Source organism: Paramisgurnus dabryanus, chromosome 15, assembly GCF_030506205.2.
Source record: "Paramisgurnus dabryanus chromosome 15, PD_genome_1.1, whole genome shotgun sequence".
In the NCBI taxonomy this organism is placed as follows: domain Eukaryota; kingdom Metazoa; phylum Chordata; class Actinopteri; order Cypriniformes; family Cobitidae; genus Paramisgurnus; species Paramisgurnus dabryanus.
This window is the reverse complement of record NC_133351.1, coordinates 15,156,800-15,175,156: the sequence shown is the minus strand read 5'-3', so window position 1 is coordinate 15,175,156 and position 18,357 is coordinate 15,156,800. Positions and strand designations below refer to the sequence as shown.

Here is an 18,357-nt window from a genome sequence, read left to right as displayed (position 1 = left end):
GCAATGTGCTCTGGCACTGCAGATTTTGTCACATATTTATTTATGGCATATATAAGAAAAATAGAAATGTATTAAATATATTAATAACGGGTTTTTATCAACAAACCTTTAATTTATTTATTTATTTGATCCATGTATTATTTTCTATACAGTACATGGTATGGAACTTCAACCTAGAATGGGCGGTTCCTTAAGGCACCTGTTTTTTTGCCTGGCCAATCAAATGTCTTTAATTTTACACACAGCAACGCGACAGCCAATAGGAAACAGTTCTATGAGGACGCTGGAAACATGGCGCTGCGCATAGCTCATGCTTACGGAAGAGAAACACTGCTGTAAGTTTGAAGCAGCTCGACATTTCATATAATTTCTGTTTTTAGGATAAACATTGTACATACATGACAGTGTTTTATATCAACTTGCATTGAAATTATGGAGTGAAACTTTTAAAATGACCTCATATATGTGAAGGCAGAGAGAAGTAAAATCGCTTTATATGATCATGACATTGATACTGAATTTCTCTTTTCTGAAGGAGTAGTTAGTTATCAGTTTGTTTGTCTGGTTCAAAACGCAAGCATTAGCGTGAAGTGGTAGTTAAAACTCCACGATGGGTGTTGTTTGCTTATGTCTGTTAGAAACATCCTGTCTACAGATTAATTGTGAAAAAGCTGAGATGTCTCAGATGTAAACAGAAGCCGTGTTGTTATCGTATTCACATCATATTAAAGCATGATTTAAAGGGATAGTTCACCCAAAAATGAAAATTCTGTCATCATTTACTTACCCTCGTGTTGTTACAAACCTGTATAAATTTCTTTGTTCTGATGAACACAAAGGAAGATATTTAGAGAAATGTTTGTAACCAAACCGTTCGTGCACCCCATTCACTTCCATGGTAGGAAAAATAATATTATGAAAGTAAATAGGTTCCATGAACGATTTGGTTACAAACATTTCTCAAAATATCTTCCTTTGTGTTCATCAGAACAATGAAATTTATACAGGTTCATAACTATATTTTTATTTTTGGATGAACTATCAATTTAATTGTTTTATTGTATTTACGATTTACACTATAAAATACACTTGTGACAGAGAGATGTGGATTTAAAAAGTAAATAACTAGTAAATAAGTTATATCTTCATAATTTCTATTATTTATATCAGTGACGGCTGGTGACTTCTTTTTTTGTAGCGCACGATGCGAAGTTCGTCACAACATGTATGTAGCTTGTCATGTGTGTCGTTTGTCATTTCAAAATATGTGTTCTGCGCTTTGAGAGATCGTGTGTGCATCACAAGTCGTGCCAAAAAAAGTGCCTGCTGCCTTGAACTTGAAAGGAGACGCTCGCGTTTGCCAGATACTCGCATATCTCATGCATGATCACAGTTTACTGTTAAGGGAGTGTCTTGCGTGTATTTAGGGAACATGAGCGTCTCTTTTATTATAAACGGTTTTGACGCGTCTGCAGCAGGCACTTATTTTGACAAAACACGTGATGCACACAGAATCTCTCCACACGCAGGACACATATTTTGGAAAAGGGAACCACACACATGACAATCCGAACACTTATTTTGAATTAGCGCATCCTCGGAAGAGCAGCCACGAGCCACCACTGATTTATATATATTTTTAGTTTGCTTTATGATTATGTTTTCTTTATGTTTAATTCGTATTTTTAAATTTGTTTTCTTAGTACTTAAAAGGCTGCCAGACAATTCTAATTTAAAGATGAAAATCGAAATATATTTTTTTTTCAATGTACCGAGAACATTTGAATATAAAATATGAATTTAATTAAAACTAAATTAATTTCTATGCATTATAAAACAAATATGTGACTATATTCACAAAATATAACTATTGCTTAATTAAACTGACCTTGAATAAAAGGGAAATTACGTAGGCTTAAGCATTAGACAATATTAGAAAATCTTCCTAGTATTTCAAATCAAAACCTCTATAGCAAATTAGTACTGTACTTCTGCATGGTACATCTGTGTTTAATTCCTCTTGAGAGACTTTAATGAGGGACTTCAAACAGTTTAAATGTCAATAACAAAGAAGGCTTGGTTTTAAGGTCTCAGTAATCTCTCCGTATTGGGCATTGGTCATCAGGACATGGTGCCAGGTGGCTGTAATTCATAGCAGATGAATTTCCAGAGGCGCTCTACTGATAGACCAGCTAATCTACAGTGTGAAGTGACTGTCACGCCAGGGTTTGTCATATTTGCAGTTAGTATGTGAATATGAGATGCATCCAATGACATTTTCGGTGCCTGAGGTCGGCCAAGAGGATGTATTTAGCCCTATTAATTAAACCAGTATATAGTTCATATTTGTTAGCACTTAAATAAGGTTTTCACTTTTAAATCTGTATGCATGTTCACATTTAGACACAAGGAAGAACTGCATTTTGTTGGCGCTCTTGTGATTTTTTCCCCCTTCTCACAAAGCCAAAAAGCAAACTGATTTGGCTTGTAAGGAAGTATGAACACATGGCTAACTGCACGAGCTGGACTCAATTCTGAGACCTGCGAGCATAATGTGTGTGCATGTTTTATAGAGAGCCCAGAGCCATTGGCTCACAGGCACACTGGGATTTGTCACAAACACCCGCATGTCAAAGATGCATCAGCATCCTAAAGGAAACATGGATTGCAGCTATGAACTCGACAAGTGATGAAAGTAGCCTAGAGCTTGTCAATTACACTTCCCGGGCCTGGCCCCTATAAGTTAATGGGCAGCTTCCCCTTTTGGGGCCTGCCTGGGCTTTATAGTACTGGTTATAAAACCATGAAGTGTAATGTGCTACTATAACTTTTTCAATTAAGAGCAAACGCCTTTGGATATCTCAAAGCAATGGGAAGCAATTTTAGAGGGTTTTTTTTTGGGGCGATGGTGGTGTTATGGCAGTCTACTTTTATAAAGCATACATGCTAATGCAGTCTTGATTATGCTTATATTTTATGGTCTATTTGAAAAGATTTTCAAATTCAACTCACATTATTTTTTTACCTAAATGTTTTGCCCTTAAATATCCCTCTGTGCCCATCGCCATCAAGTTAATTGTTCATATTATTTGCTTTCAAACTACTACTGGATGAGATCCACCCTCAGCCTACGTTTTGAATTTTATATCAACTGCTTCAAACTCACTAGTGCATGAAAGGGATAAATTAGGGTTGTTGTTGTTTCCTGTTCTAATATTCTGTGTGTGTGCGCGTAAGGACTGTGACATTTCCGAACAAAGTCAACAGGAGAGGACAGATCATTTTAAATGTTCAAAGCCCCCAGTCCCCCTCATCTGGTGCCTTTTAGTGTAGCTGCAGCCTTAGGCATCCCTTAGGAAAATAAATGAGTGCCGAGTAAATAGTGATGTGTTGACAACTCATTTCCACAGTGATTGGTGCTGGTAACAGAAGCTGAGGTGTGTGGCCTTAATCCAATTAAAGAAGAGAGCTTTACTGTAACCAAATTCTGCAAGTTAGTCAGGATTACAGAATAGCGCTTTCAGACAGAAATCTTGCTAAACCGTCTGACTCGGTGCGATCAAAGCGAGCCTGAGATTATTTTAGTGTTACGTAGGTACGCTGCACTCAAAGATGTTTCCCTCATAAACCCTGTGAGGTTTTAGTCCAGAGTCAGACATGTTTATTTGTCTCCGTCGTACACGGATCCAAGTGAAAAAACAATATCCTTTTTCCATCATAAAGTGTTCTTCTCGCTCTCGCCTTTCGGAATAGTACATCAATAAATCGGTCTATTACCTATTGTTGACCCCCCCTTAGTTGGCCTTTGAAATTTGTTACAGTGCATTAACTTAACACATGTTCTGGGGCAAAACAAAGGGGAGGTAACAGGATTGAGAGCCAGCTGAGTAAACTGAATGTAGAGGGATGGCAGTTTAGAAGCGTTCTTGTCTCAGAGGTAACTGAGAAGGTCCATACGGCCAACAGATGGAGATTTGCGCTCCGAGTCCCCACCGACCCAAACAAGTGCCTCTGCTCTTGCATTAAAACCTTTGATCAACGGAGGGTCTCAGCCAGAGCGCGGCTCCTCAGATAGCCCGTGGAATAGCATCTGTATAAACATGGCCTTTCAGGAATGTGTGAACAATGCAACAATAGAATCTTGTTCTAGAGCCAGACCTCTGGACTCATGCGGTTCATAGATCCAGCTTGCCGCTAGGATTGAATGAACAGTTTTGGGAATATGCACTGTTTTCAGACATAACAGCTATGGGATGTTGAAACGTTTCACATGAATTTGGACTATTTAAAAAGGTTATATCAGAAAAGATTATTTTTGGTCAAGATTAAGCTACACTTAAAGGGATATTTCATCCAAAAATGAAAATTCAAGTCATTTTGAACTCACCCTCAAGTTGTTACAAACCTGTATACTTTGTTCTGCAGAACATAAAGGAAGATATATTGAGCAATGTTTGTAACCAAAAATCTTTTGAGCACCATTGACTTCCATGGAAGTCAATGGTGCTTCTGTTTCCTGCTCTATTACAAATATCTTCCTTTGTGTTCAGCCGAACAAAGAAATGTATACAGGTTTGTAACAACTTGAGGGTGAGTAAATAATTGGATGGTCTTTATAATGGGCCACTAAATGTGTTAGGATATCAATAAAAACACACTGTGCAAAATTTTTAATTGTTCCTATCTAGAGGTTGCTCAAAGCCTTTGAATATTTTCGAAATCACATAATTTTGCAAAAACTGTGCAATTTAAAAACGCACAACACACATAAAACTTGCTTCTTTGAGGGTAACTTTGTTATTTCAGTCTCTTCTGATCCAAGTAACCATATAGACTTGATTCGTGTTGCTTTAGCCATTGTCTCAATGTATTGTCTATTGTCTTCATTCACATTGAAGCTTTCTTGCTTTGAAAGACATATCACAACGAAAACAGTTTTACTTGCATGTAGCATGGCCAAATAAGTCCATTGCTGCCATAAGCATATATTACTAAACAATTATACATGCTAGCACAAAGTATCACATAATACGCAATGTGTTCAACTTCAAAGGTCTTGAGCAACTTCTAAATATTAATTAATGTTGAAAAATTTTGCCCAACTTGAATTTTCTTATTTAGTCAATGTTGACGAATTCTTTGGGTGAACTATCCCTTTAATAAAGCTCATGCATTTTCTTCCAACAGAAAACAAATGTAGTTTTTTAGAAAAAAAAAAAAAAATACACACCCTATTTTATATTTGAATAACTAAACTGTCTCTCCGCATGAACATAACTATAGAATCAAAACCATCAGAACTAAAAATAAATGCAGCAGTAATAATTTTCTCTGACAGTAAAGTGTTACACTGTCCGGTTGTTTATTAGCTCTCTAAATGCTTTTGCTTAACAAATACGCTTCATTGCTTGCCGGAATAACAAGACAAATTCTGAGAAACATTTATAGAGAAACCACTGAGTCACTGCTTGCGTCAGGTGAACTGGCTGGAGTGTGAGGTGTGTGGGTTAGCGTGCATGATCTCCTGCCACAGCATCTGCCATGCTCAGTTCATCATACTGCTGGAAGACCTCTGGAAAGACACCTGGACCAGCCAGCCTCTGCTGGGAATGCCACAGTGTGCCAAGATCAGTCGTAATCACCATGCATTTCCTGTCTTATACATCATAATCATTAACTTTAGCGCTACGTTTACAGCAGGCAGGATTTTTTCTGCACTTGTTCAGTTTGGAAACTGGGGTTGTGGAGGCAATTCTTTTAGTGTCCCCATGGTGTCAGTGTTGGCAGTGTTCTCAATTTGATTATAGCCCTGTTGTCACACATCGGTTAGGTATCCCTGCAAGTCAATGAAAAGTTGACATTTTATTGAAAGGCATACACCTGTATTCTATATTTGATATCCTAGCGTCTTCATTAAATATCAGTATAAAAAGTACCTTAACCATATTGTACAGATAATTCATTGGCTAGCATTTAAAATCGTTGGATTATTATTTTTAGGGTACACGCACTATTCATGCTTGACGTATTAAGAATATTGATCAGCCAAATAATGTTGTACCATCATTACTGTCTTTATATGTATATATACATTTTAATCAGTATTAAGTGCATGTGGCTGGCATATGCCAAAATACATAAATCTACTTCTACTCCACCTCTTAAATCACTAGAGACTGCAAATTTTATGTAGAAACACGGACCTTAAGTTCTAATTCAAAGGCCAGAGCAAACAGCACTTACAATGAAATTAGTCTCCGGCGATGAAGCGTGCAATGAAATGATATCCGTTCCTTTTTTTAATGACTGAATGAAATATTAAAAGAACATAAGCAATAAGAGAAGAGATAATAATGGGAGCAGATTTCCCATGGTGCAGCACATGTAAATGGGGAGATAGGAGCCCTGAGGTTGGGCCCGGTTTCCTCTCTCTGTGCCTGTAAGGTTCCACCAGTACGCCAACGTTCCACCGTTTCTCATTAGCTTTGGAAATGAGCACATCAGGGTTCAGGCTACGCAGCAGGAGGTTCGAGGGTTGCATTCGGCAATGTTTGAGAGACAGGTGGCGCTGAGAGTCTTCAGTTCAGCCTTCTTGTATAGCTTGAATATTAGGATAGTGTCTGTAGCTTATTTACATCCTGCGCATGGTTTATATTCTTACTGCATGCATTGGACTTTTAAAATACCAGTTTGTATTGGTATAAATACCAGTATTGGTTTAAAGCTTTTCCCCCATTGCAATCCCAAGTATGTTTCATGTTATTATGGGAGTTTGTAATTGAATTTAAATAAGTGATTAAATGTTAATTTTATAGTAACTGTTACATTTCAAATTTAGGTTATTAGAGTTATTAATAGGCTTTTAATACTTTGGGGTTGTGATGTTTGTGAGAAAAACTCCTGCTTGGGAATTCTCTGTTTCCTCAGGGAGTCGTCTCTAGTTAACACTTTTTTATCGTATGAATTAACAAGTAACACCACTTTTGTCATATTCACAGAAATGCTGTGCGTAAAGTGTAGTGACTGTGTACTGTAAGCATGGCAATTTTAATTTTAATGATATAGTTAAAGCTAGTAATTAGCTTAATTCTCATTTCTTAAATATCTGTTAATAATTAAAAGATAATTCACAGATAAAGAAAGTAAAATATTAATTCAGATTTGTTATTCATATATAAAATGCATGTTAATTTGTGATGACATGTTTTTATTCCTAAATTAAAAAATACCAAAAAATCTTATTAAAGCACCTGCCACTTTCAATTTACAGATAATTAGTGCTTTTTTTGCCACAAATGCAATACACTCTCTCCAATTTGATTTTCAAGGTTTGGCTAAACCTGATATCTTTTCAGGTATTCACACATCTGTGGGATTTGAAGGGAGCTAATCAGTTTTCCCTGGTTTCGGCAGACATGTGTTAGGTGCACGACGAACCCGAAAAAACCTACTAATTATGGATATCACCCCCGCAACGATTACACCTCACTATCTCTTTCTCCTCACACTTTCTCTGTTATGTGTCTTTTAGCTTAAGACCAAAGAAAGTAGTCAGCAACTATATATGTCATGGACATGTATTCAGCCAAGAGGATTTATTTCCCAGCAGAACTAAAGGTTATTCAGATGTGCTATTAAACTACATTTAGGTCTGCTCTGACCCCTTTTGCCCTTTACCTTCTGGATGTTTTCCGTTTAGAAGGTCTGTTAATCTCACCCTGCATCCTTTTCGCAGAGGGGTGAATGGGTGCGCCTGTTGGAGGTGCATGGGAGCCACGCAGGCAAGCGAGACCGTTCACTTGCGCCTCTTAATGGGGAGCGTGATGGGTGTCTGTTCACATCAGTGGAAATAAAAGGGTGACGCTGCCCCGCTAGTTCTGTAGCTCATTAGAACCAGGCCAAGATCCTGGCATACACAGGAAGTGGACTGAGTCAGTAACCTCATCACACTTGAGAGAAATCTGTCCTTTGTAGGACTCATCCGTCTGTAACACCAGCCCGTATCCATCCTTCGATTTGGTTACAGTTTGCGCCTCCGAATTTTCCTCCTACACACAATATTTGTTTGCTTAGTTTTTGTTTGTTTATTGTTTCCAGATGGCAGCCCTCAACTTTGCCTCCATGGCTTTCAAGTTCCCAGCGAGCGTTTTATAGTCTTGGCTGGAGTGCTTATCCTGTTTCCTAGACTTCGCTTTATGATGGGCGCTTTTTTACCTTGAAACTGGGAGCGACTGTCAAAAGCTGTCTGCAGTTTGCCGACGTGAAAAGGTGCAGTGTAGCTTTGTTATGACGCCACAAGGTTTACCCTAGGTTTAAGGGTCACTTGTGAAGGCAGTGGCAATTTATTTCTGTATTGGACACCAGCCAGATCCCCTTTGTTCATGGAGGTGCAGTGAAATGTGGCCCTTTTGTTATGAGAAGGGATGACGAGGCTGGAAACCTTTTCCCATGGCTGAATCTGGGCACCGTTAAAGCCACGTCACTTATTTACAGGAATACTGGGGGTCCTTCGCGGCTGTAAACGAGGGGGGTGGACGGCTTGCCCGTCGGATATGGTTAAAACCAGGGGCCCAGTCAAGCCTTGGAGGGATGTTTTTTCATTGCTCCTATATGACTGATTACTCTGGCATGCCATCTCTGCCTCTAATTTAGCTTTTAAGCTTTAAGTTAAGACTGCCGCCCATAAAGGCCCGTTTTGTTGTCGTGATGCGTACATTATGCATACTTTCTCCGGGAAAGCTTTCCTGTTGCAGAGGTGTTATGGTAACAGTGTCAGGCAAGGCTTATCTCATGTCACTCTTAATCACGGGAGCATCGTGTTGTTAAGGTGTCGAGAAAGCTGCGATACAGTATTGAGCGTAGCACCGCAACGCTGTCTGCCCCGAGGCTGACCCTGGGAAGAGGTGTGACCGTGACGTATAAGCTTTGTTTTTTCTCCAGACCACGCTGTCTGTTTAATCTTTTCCCTGACCGCTCAGTGGCTTGGGTTGGGAGGAGGACAGCGACTCTTGGCTGCACTTTTTCTGAACTGCGTTATCATGTCACGCGATTCTAGAAATAGCAGGGAATCCTCAGACGTTGCATGTTGAACCAGATTGTCAATAGTAATCCATGAATGTTGTGTGCCATGTGGTTTTTTGCATAGTATTTTCAAAGCCTTTGACTTGCTTTTTGACTAGATTTACTGAGAGGATTTTTACTCCTCTAGAAATAATTGTACAGAATGGATAAAAACGTTTTAAACAGTCTCAAGGCTAAACTAATAACAGAGGCAAATCAATGTGCCAGTCTGTCTATGGGACACTAGGGTGTAATACAGAAAGTCCCTGATGATAGGACTATTTTTCAGTTTTTCGAAGGTTGAATGGTTGTTTCCATTATGTTACAAATCAGTAGCTCAGATGGGACTCTATGAAGATGATATTATTTGCAATGCACTCTGGTTATTCTTGTTCTATCACTTCTGACTGCTTTAAACAGTGGGCTTTGGGTCAAATATATTTAACTTTATTGCTGATTTGTTTCGATTTATAAATAACTTTGACATTCAGATGTGCATCTGAGGGAAGGTTTAACCGTTACACGGGATGTAGAGATTAATTTGGGAGGTGGTGCGTAGATCAAACGGCTCTTTTCAAACTGTTTGCTTCTGAACTAATTATCACCTAATAGCTGATGTGCCAACAAACAACTCGGCTAATTATTCTCTGATTTTGTTTCCGCGAGAGCACAAAGTGAATTATTTTAGCACCTTTGTAAATGTCCCCAGAAGAGCGTTCCTATCAGAATCATCCGCCCCAGCTGCTAAATGCTCAAACAGGTGAGGGGGTTTCCTACAATTTTGCCTTACATATTCATTGTATCCAAGGAAGACACAATTTATGACGCAGTCACTTCATTTTATGGTTACTTGAGAACAAAGAAAAGCCTTGTGAATTAGCCAGAAGCATTTTTCTTTGCTCACGTTGTTTCAAAGAGTGAGGGGGAATGGTTTGTTTAGCTGAAAGGGTCCTCTAAACGGTTTAACCTTCCCGACCGGCCCAACAAACAGATAGGCTGAAATTGGTGGTGCCACGGCCAGCCTTTTCAAAAAGCAAAGGCCTTTTATTTGTCTGATCCGCGTGGATTTGTATTCAGTCGGCATGATTCGGGCCGCGATTATGAAGACGTGTGAATTACAGACCAGGTCATTTGAAAGTGACGACCTGGGAATGGCACCAAAGCCTTCAGAGTAACAGCCTTTTGAGGCATTTTTCCTTTATTTCTGGCACTGGCTTGTCCCCACAAACCCCCCCTTAGTCCAGTTGGCACAGCTTTGATCTGTCCATTTGACAATGATGTTTGCAAATCATGGCAACTGGACACCAAATATGAAAGGGAGTTAAAGTATATTGAAGGCCATTCTTTTGGTCCATGCGGTTCGAATAGACCTAAACCCAAAATATCAGCCTCCATCGGTTTTGAACACCTGTTGCGATGCCTTTTTTCATTCTATCCAATATTCGAGATTTGAAGCACATTGGATAGATCACAGAAAGCATCTTTCAGACACATGCCTTTTGAAACCGGCTGTAGCCATTCCCTGCTTCCTACAGGCCTTTGTTTACCCTCCTGGGCCCCAGCTGTTTGGATAGGTGATAGCCGTGCTCCTCGCCCCAAGGCCTTCCAAAAACCTGAGTCCGTGCACTGTTGCACCCCACAACCTAAATGGGCACATTAGACACAGCGCATTAAGAGGCTGCTGGTGTGGAGGTGGGTGCGTGTCCCAGGGGCCGTCGTCTCTCTCCTCCTTCACACCTCGGCCCCTTTCCTCTGTCTGGACAGATCAGGGGCCACGACTCTGCGAAAGCTCAAAGCAGGCCTTTGTCCCCCCAATTCTCCATTCTCATGGTAGCTTCCTGATTTAGATATATCTCTGCCAGTGCGAACGGGTGCCCATTGTTTGTTTCTTTTCTTTTTTTGCACAGTGTTTGATCTGCTATTATGTTAGCCTGGAGTGGTGTTGACTTTTGCGTACGCACAGGCGAAACAGTGAAATTACCCGGAAGCGGCGCAGGATTTTATCGTACAGCAGCCGAATTACGCCACAGCAGGGTTCATCTAAACTTGAAAATTTATTTCCTCTGTAATGCAGACAACAGCATTTTCTTGGAAAGACTTTATAGGCTCCGATACAGACCCTGAGTTGTGCAGCGCTTTTTTTCGTAGTCAGCAATACAACTGGAGTTTCAGCAAAATGTTACACTGCGAAAGCCTCTCTTTGATACAACATATTTTAATTCTGATCTGATATCAGTTGTTCATTTGCAATTATAATTTGGCATTGTGAATTGTTAATATAAATAAAAAACATTATTAATATCATACAAACTAAATTAACAAGCTTGTTGTTTTCTATTTATTTTAAACAATTATAGAAAATGAAAATTGTATTGAAATAAAACAGTGCAAAAACCTACAGTATACGTCAATAGCAAATGCCATATTTATGCAGTGAAAACAAGACATTTTCAGCTGTAAAAGGCAGAGAAAAACGAACATAAAGCAAACTGCCCCGTTTATCCCGAATAACAATTTTCTCCTCTCTAATGAAGTATATTTCCCCGTGGCTCACATTCAGCATTCTGATTTTGTGCCGATTCTGATTGGTGTTATAGCTGAGAGAGCGCGAAAGATTGGATCAATAACACAGGCCCGGGATCAGAAAATGAGGAAACCTGTTCCCAAAATAATGAAAGCAATGATGGTGTCTCTCCACTCGTAATGAACTTTACTATGAGCGTACTTGAGCATGACTTTGTCTCAGAGCAATGCAAATGGAATTGCCCCCTGATGGTTTGGAATGCACCCAGCTGGCCTTTAAAAGGTGATAATTGGAAAATACAGGATACAGCCGTGGTCAGAAAAGGGACTTCTTGTTCCACTGATTTAACCACTGCACGTTTGATAAAGGCTACGGCAAGCTTGCTTTTGAAGAAGATTTTTAGATTTTGCTCTTTAGTGTGTGACTTTCCATGAAAATGGGTCACTTTTTTAGTTGATGTTAGTTTTAACTTTGCGGTTAAGAAGTAGTATTTGTTAAAGGGCTGTACTGTTTATTTGAATGTAAGGTCATTCTTAAATTTATCACACGTATGCGTATTTTTAGCCATAGATGGTTTATAAACAGTGGTATAAACAAAAACAGTAAAAAGGCATAAAAAAAACGTTTTAAATATAAAACATATAGACAGTTTCAGCAGTAACAACACAAACAAACAGCTTTTGTGGAACAAATAACTTCCGGAAAACTCTGCAAGGAATCAATAACAACAAAGTCCTTTTAGAGTAGTTTATTTCTAAGCAAAATAAACAAGAAGTAGATTACCGTAGCTCATATTTTATAGCTAAAGCCTATAAAAACTACACTGAGGTAACGTTACTGTGTAAAATCAATGTGTACTATAATGTATACAATATTAACTACAAACAGGCTGCCAAACCTCCCTTCACATAGAAGTGATCCACGATCGCGTCTCCCCTCGTCTTAAAGCAACACCAAAGAGTTTTTTACCTTAAAATAACGTTTCCAAAAAAGTTTCATCCACTCGAAACAGGGTGAAGGGCACTTTCACATTCGATTTGCAGCCCTCTATTGGCTAAAACCGCACTAAAGAAGTTTCCAACCGTTGGGTCGCGGTCCTGTAGTTCGAGTGAAAACTACAAAAAACTTGCTTTACGGCAAGTGACAATCCAATCAGAGCCAGCTTTGCGGCAGTAGGCTAAATTATTTACGACAGTGGTAATGGACAATTCTGTTTCCAACCTGTAGGGGGAGCAAAGAGCAAAAACTCTTAAGTGTTGCTTTAAGGAAACCAAAAGATTTGTTATTTTCGACAAGGTATTTGTTCAAGAGTTCAGTTTAGACATAGTCAGACCATTAAACAAACAGGACCGGAAGTAAAGTAACTGCGACAACGTGCGTCTGATGAAACCGTCTATAGGGGTGGTTTCCCAGATAGGGTTTATCCTACTCCCAGTCAGAATGCATGTTTGAGCCTTAATTTTAAATCATTTTGTACAAACATATCATAACATTTATAAGTGTAATTTTTTGTCTCAAAATGCACACCAGTATTGTTTTTTGTAAGGTTTGTTTGTAAAACTACTTCAATGTCCTAATATAACTAAGGCCTAGTCCTGGATTAATCTAAACCCTGTATGAGAAACTGTCCCTTAATTTTAACATTTTGTTTTATTAAACACAAACCTAGCTTAATAATTTATTCATTAGTCATTTATTTACATATTTACATGTATTTATACATTTATGCATTGACTTTTAAGCAGTGCATTTGAGCTATTGTAAAAAAATTGCTGTAATTATGCAGCTGGTTGCCAGTAATTTAATGTAGAAGATAAAGACGGAAAATGTTTCATGTTCATTTAACTTTGAAGAAACTGTTGCCAGTAAATAACATAAATGTAAAATCTACAGTAAGTTACTGGCAATCAGCTGCCAGTAATACTGTAATTTCTACAGAATGTTCTAGGCAGATATTTAGGGCCCATGCTCCCCGTCCATACAAGATGTGTTTTTGTATTTTGTCTGCGATATGTTTTAACTATCAGCCTACAGTATGTTTACATGCAAAAACCAGCTTGCAAGTGGTTGCATTGCATGCAGTAGTTTTGTAGCATTTCCACCCCTGAGTGCTGCTTTTTTAAGACAACAACATCAAGTTAAGACTACTTTGAAGAATGTGTTTGGAGACCCTTGCACTTCATCACATTGTTTTTAAATGCGTTCTGTCTAGAGATCTATACTCATTCGATGCTGCCTGCTTTTCTATAAGTGTTGTGCTTTGACTTTTGTAATTTGGGATGAGCCGTTTTCTTTTAGAAAACAGCCCTAAATTGTATTTTTCATATTAGCTTATCTTGGTATTATTTTCTTGATGATATTTTTTGTGTCGAAATTATAATTTTTTTGGTGTTGACATGTTTCCAGAATTGAACCACATGTTACATAATGCATAATACTTTGCTATCATACCCAGCTTTCTGTCCTTAGATTTATGGCTTTTCTGGAAAAAAATTTTGGGGGGGGGAGTTCAACTTAATTCCAACTTTAAATTACTGCTCAGCTTTTTCCCAGGCTTCTGTATCAGATGAAGGTAAAGTGGTGCAGAAAAGAGGTAAAACCATGCCCCCTCCCCTTCTTCTGGCTTTATTGTAGTCCTACAGCAGTGCATAAAGCCAGGCGCAGCATTCCTCTACATCCACGGAAGGAAGTCATGAGGCCTGGGATTTTAAAAAGCTTCTGTCCCTTACAAGTCTAAATTGAAACCAGTTTGCCGCTCCTCCTTTACCTCGGGTTAAGGAGACACAGCCGGACTTCATTAGAGTTACTCTGTGGTGAAGCTCAGTTCAGACTTCCATTGACTCTGAGCACCGTTCGGTTTTGTTTATGGTTTGATTTGCGTAGGTGCTTGTAGAGTGATGCCATCCCATCTATTTTTGGACTCCTGTCAAAGCACAAACAAGAAAGATAAATGTTATCAATTGACTCCACACTTCAGCGTTCCAAGCAAAATAGCGTGTGTTTGGTGCCATCCTGCCTGACCTGGGTGTCAGTCGGCTGAAGTTTCCATCATTAGCGCATGATATTCCGCCTGTACAGGAAAAGCTTCTGAAATATCATATGGAACCTTTTCAAATAATTTCCTCTGAGCCGCGAGGCGTGCTGCCGGCGCTTAGTAAGTTAGCCGAAGGTGCCAATGCTGGATTCCAGTGAAAGATGCTCCTGGCCTTGCTTTTCTCAGGCTTTCAAAGTCACCCCAGCCAATGCTATCTCATAAAAGTCCTTTCTCAGCCAAAGACACCATGCTTTCTCGCCTTTGCTTACCTGCTCTAAATGCATGACGCATATTTTCCGCGCTGATGCGTATCAGGTGGTGAAAATGTTGTTGAGGTGGAGCTGGGAAGGAAGGGAGGTGGTTGTATGAAGCCCATAGCCAAGCACAACAGCCTATATCCCTCCCTTTCACCCTCCCTTCACCATAATGATAATTCAACTTACTGTAGGTGAGAATTAATTTTACTGAGCTACTCGGGAATTAACTGACATTGTCTGCCACTAACTTTACTGCACTAAATGTGTATCTACATTATTTTAAGAAGCATGGCGGTATTGCATGTGTCCAGCTGTGTAGGTTTTCCAGTAAGAGATTTGTATGACACAATGCTACATTGGTTTTACATAATGTCCTTTTAAATCAGTTTTATATATTAGGTTGTTTATTAGTAATTGTGACCCCGCCTGTGAAAACCCACCTAAAGTCATTTTTTTGTAATAAATCATCTACCATAATGCAAACATCATTCTGTGAAAATATAACATTCCCTGTAGTGTAGCCTTCTTTTCAGATCCACCATCCATGTATGCATTTTTGAATATTTATTGTGTCCAAACCTTTGTATGAATACATTTTGGTAATGTTGAATTAGAAGGTAATGTTGACTGATAAATCAAACTCCCGTGACACTCTACTTAGCTGTTTGGTGTTAGCTGTAATCTGTTGACAGTCTGTTTTAAAGAGCTGTTTGACTGTATGCATTTCTCCTTAGGGTTATTTTGCCCCCCTGCCCCCCTGGTTACACACTGACGTAGGCCTTCTGGATTTACTGCGGCGTTTCTACAGATGCTGTGAAGTTTGCTGTTTGCAGAGTCAAGGCGCCTGCTCTGCTATTTGCATCCACCTGGCAGTTTAGTAAATTCATTAGCCAGAGGCAAGAAAACAAACATGCTGCCCTTTTCCACCCTCCCACCTCCGCTCTGCATTTCCACGTTTGCTTTTATTCCCCCCTGCCCTTCGCTCGGCATTTGTATTCCAGATTCAATTCGTTTCTGTATGTAATAGACTGCATTTAGTGGTTTGCAACGTTGGGTTATAGCCTTAGCCTTCAGTCATGTTTCCATTGTCACGCTAATTAAACAATACCCGGTATTTACCTTTGAGAAATACACATCTGCTAAAAATCCTGCTCCAGTTCAAATAGCAAACCTATAAAGTATTTACAATGAATGTTTCCAGTACGGTAAGCCGTCTGATGTAATGATATGTTTCGCGTAAGTGGCGTACCGTACAGACCGCAGGTTTGCAGATCGCAAAGGCTACTGCACACAGAGCGAAGCGGGATGTCTGACACACACGTGCTGGCCTCAAGCGGTGCGCCGTACTCCAGGGCGCCGCAACGTATGGGTGAAAATGTGGCAGCGATAAATGTTGGTTAGATGGATTTGCTACCCTTAGTGCTACTACTGTCACTGTGGTTAACCTGAGGGAAAATGTTTAGATCATGTCCTTCTGTGGTTTACAGGAAATTATAGAGGAAATTAAGTTTACAGCTGTGCATTCGGCAGTTGTTGTGCACAAGTTATTACCATAGACCCAAATATTTAGACCGAATGTTTTGTGAGTGTTAGTTAGTAAATCCGTTTACCACAGCAATGCTTATTCAGAATCTGTCAAACATTGTTAAGAGCCAAACTAGCACCTGTATACACCAAAGCCTATTATTCAAGCAGATTCTTAACTAAAATATGGTTGGATTTTAATTACTGTCCTCGCAAGGTCTTGTGTGTGAGTGGAAGTGGGCGGCCTCTGTGGATTTGGTCACTGTGTTGTGGGGCAGAAGTAGGCTGGGCCTCAGGAAACTCCCCGTAGTGTCAAAAGCAATCGGGTCTAAGCCAGTATTAATTAAAGGATCTGGACTGGGCCGAAGGGAGGGCGGTGCGTGGGGGAGTCCTGCCTGCACTATTGCAATCACAAAGGCTGCTGCTGGGTCAAACACACTCACAAACACACAGATGCACACAACCATTACTCACTTGTGGTCCAAAAAAAAGCCCCAAACAGATTATTCTTTATCTGCTTAAATAGAGATGTTTCTATTTATGTTTTACAAATCATCATTTAAGTCTTACGTTTTTGTTTTGTATTGTGAACTAGAAATAAGACACTTAAATTTTCATTTTGTGATCTTTACTTTATCATTTACTTTTCTTTACATTTATTTTTATCTGTATGAGAACCAATGAAAGTAAGTGGTGACCACGGCTGTCAAGTATTTCAGTGCATAATGACCTTAATTTAAGTCAGTTTATCACACAAGCCTTTATGTGACTATGAGTCATGGTCTGCTTTATGATGCTTTTTTGTCCCTTTTGGTCCCCATTTACTTTTATTGTGTATGTGAACATTCTTTAAAACTTAGTCATAAGGTTTGGAACAAGAAGCTGAGTAAATGAATACAGTTTTTATTTTTAGATGATCTTTAAATATTCTTTCACTATTACATTGTGATTATCAGACTTACATATTTGGCTTTATACAGAGTTATATCTAAGCACAAGCCATGCGTGCAGCATTTGAATGGCCGTCCTGTTGATATTAGCTGGTTAGATGCTATTAGTGCAGGTCTTGTGGAAACATTCATGCCTGATAGAGTCTGAATCCTGTTTAAATGTGCAATAATGCTGTAAATGCACATGGTGCATGACAGGTTTCACCCTACCCGCTGACCCAGGGTCAGTTTGTGTCACGGGGTCTTTGTTGAGTAATGGCAGTAGACAGTTCTGTGTCTTCTTTGGGGTTACGGGCAGAAGGGATACCCGTGAAAAAGGCAAATCTCATTTGGAGTGCAGAAATATTATTTAAAGCATTCATCTCCATTACTTTTCAATACACGTGTCTGATTTCAAAACTCGGCTGTTTGTTCTTGTTTAGTGCGTTTTTTCATGATATAGAAAGAGCAAAGCTATTTTATTTAAAATATTTAACTGCAAATTATCACACTTAAGTTTGGTTTATTTATCAACAAGAATTGCATGATTTTTTTTTGCATTAATATCAAACCTTTACAATTATGCAATGACATTTTAATAAATGCCACATTTTGCTTTAATAATGTGAAATAATCCAGAATCATTTGTTAATGCATTAGATTTCTTCCGACGTCTCCACCCTATAATGTCAGTTGTTTAATGTTGAATAATAACTCTAGGCACCAATATGTTTTATGTATACCGTAAACCTGTTTTGATATCCCATATTATCATAAGCTTCAGCTGATGCACAGAAACACCTGCAGTTGCCTGTTGTACCACTAGAGGGCGAGGCAAACCCATCAGGCTGGTGTCTGGAGAATTTAGGGGAAGTGTTTTGGGTTAGATGGAACTGCATCCCCAAAAAAGAGCAAATTGTCTCACACAAACATGGTGCCTAAAGCGGAAACACACTGAAATAAGTCAGACCAAAGCTGATTTGATCTGGTCTACATCTGCACCTAACTCAGATATCCAAAAAGGTTTGA

At 39.2% G+C, this 18,357-nt stretch overlaps 1 protein-coding gene across 1 annotated transcript in view; it reads left to right on the top strand.

The window, feature by feature from the left end:
* The first annotated feature begins 270 nt into the window (after positions 1–270).
* Positions 271–18,357, top strand: part of clybl (citrate lyase beta like) — a 73,604-nt gene continuing 55,517 nt past the window's right edge. Inside the window, exon 1 of the mRNA XM_065251772.2 lies at positions 271–335. Within this exon, the coding sequence (XP_065107844.1) occupies positions 292–335 (44 nt within the window). The 5' untranslated portion in view covers positions 271–291. The remainder of the gene's footprint in view (positions 336–18,357) is intronic.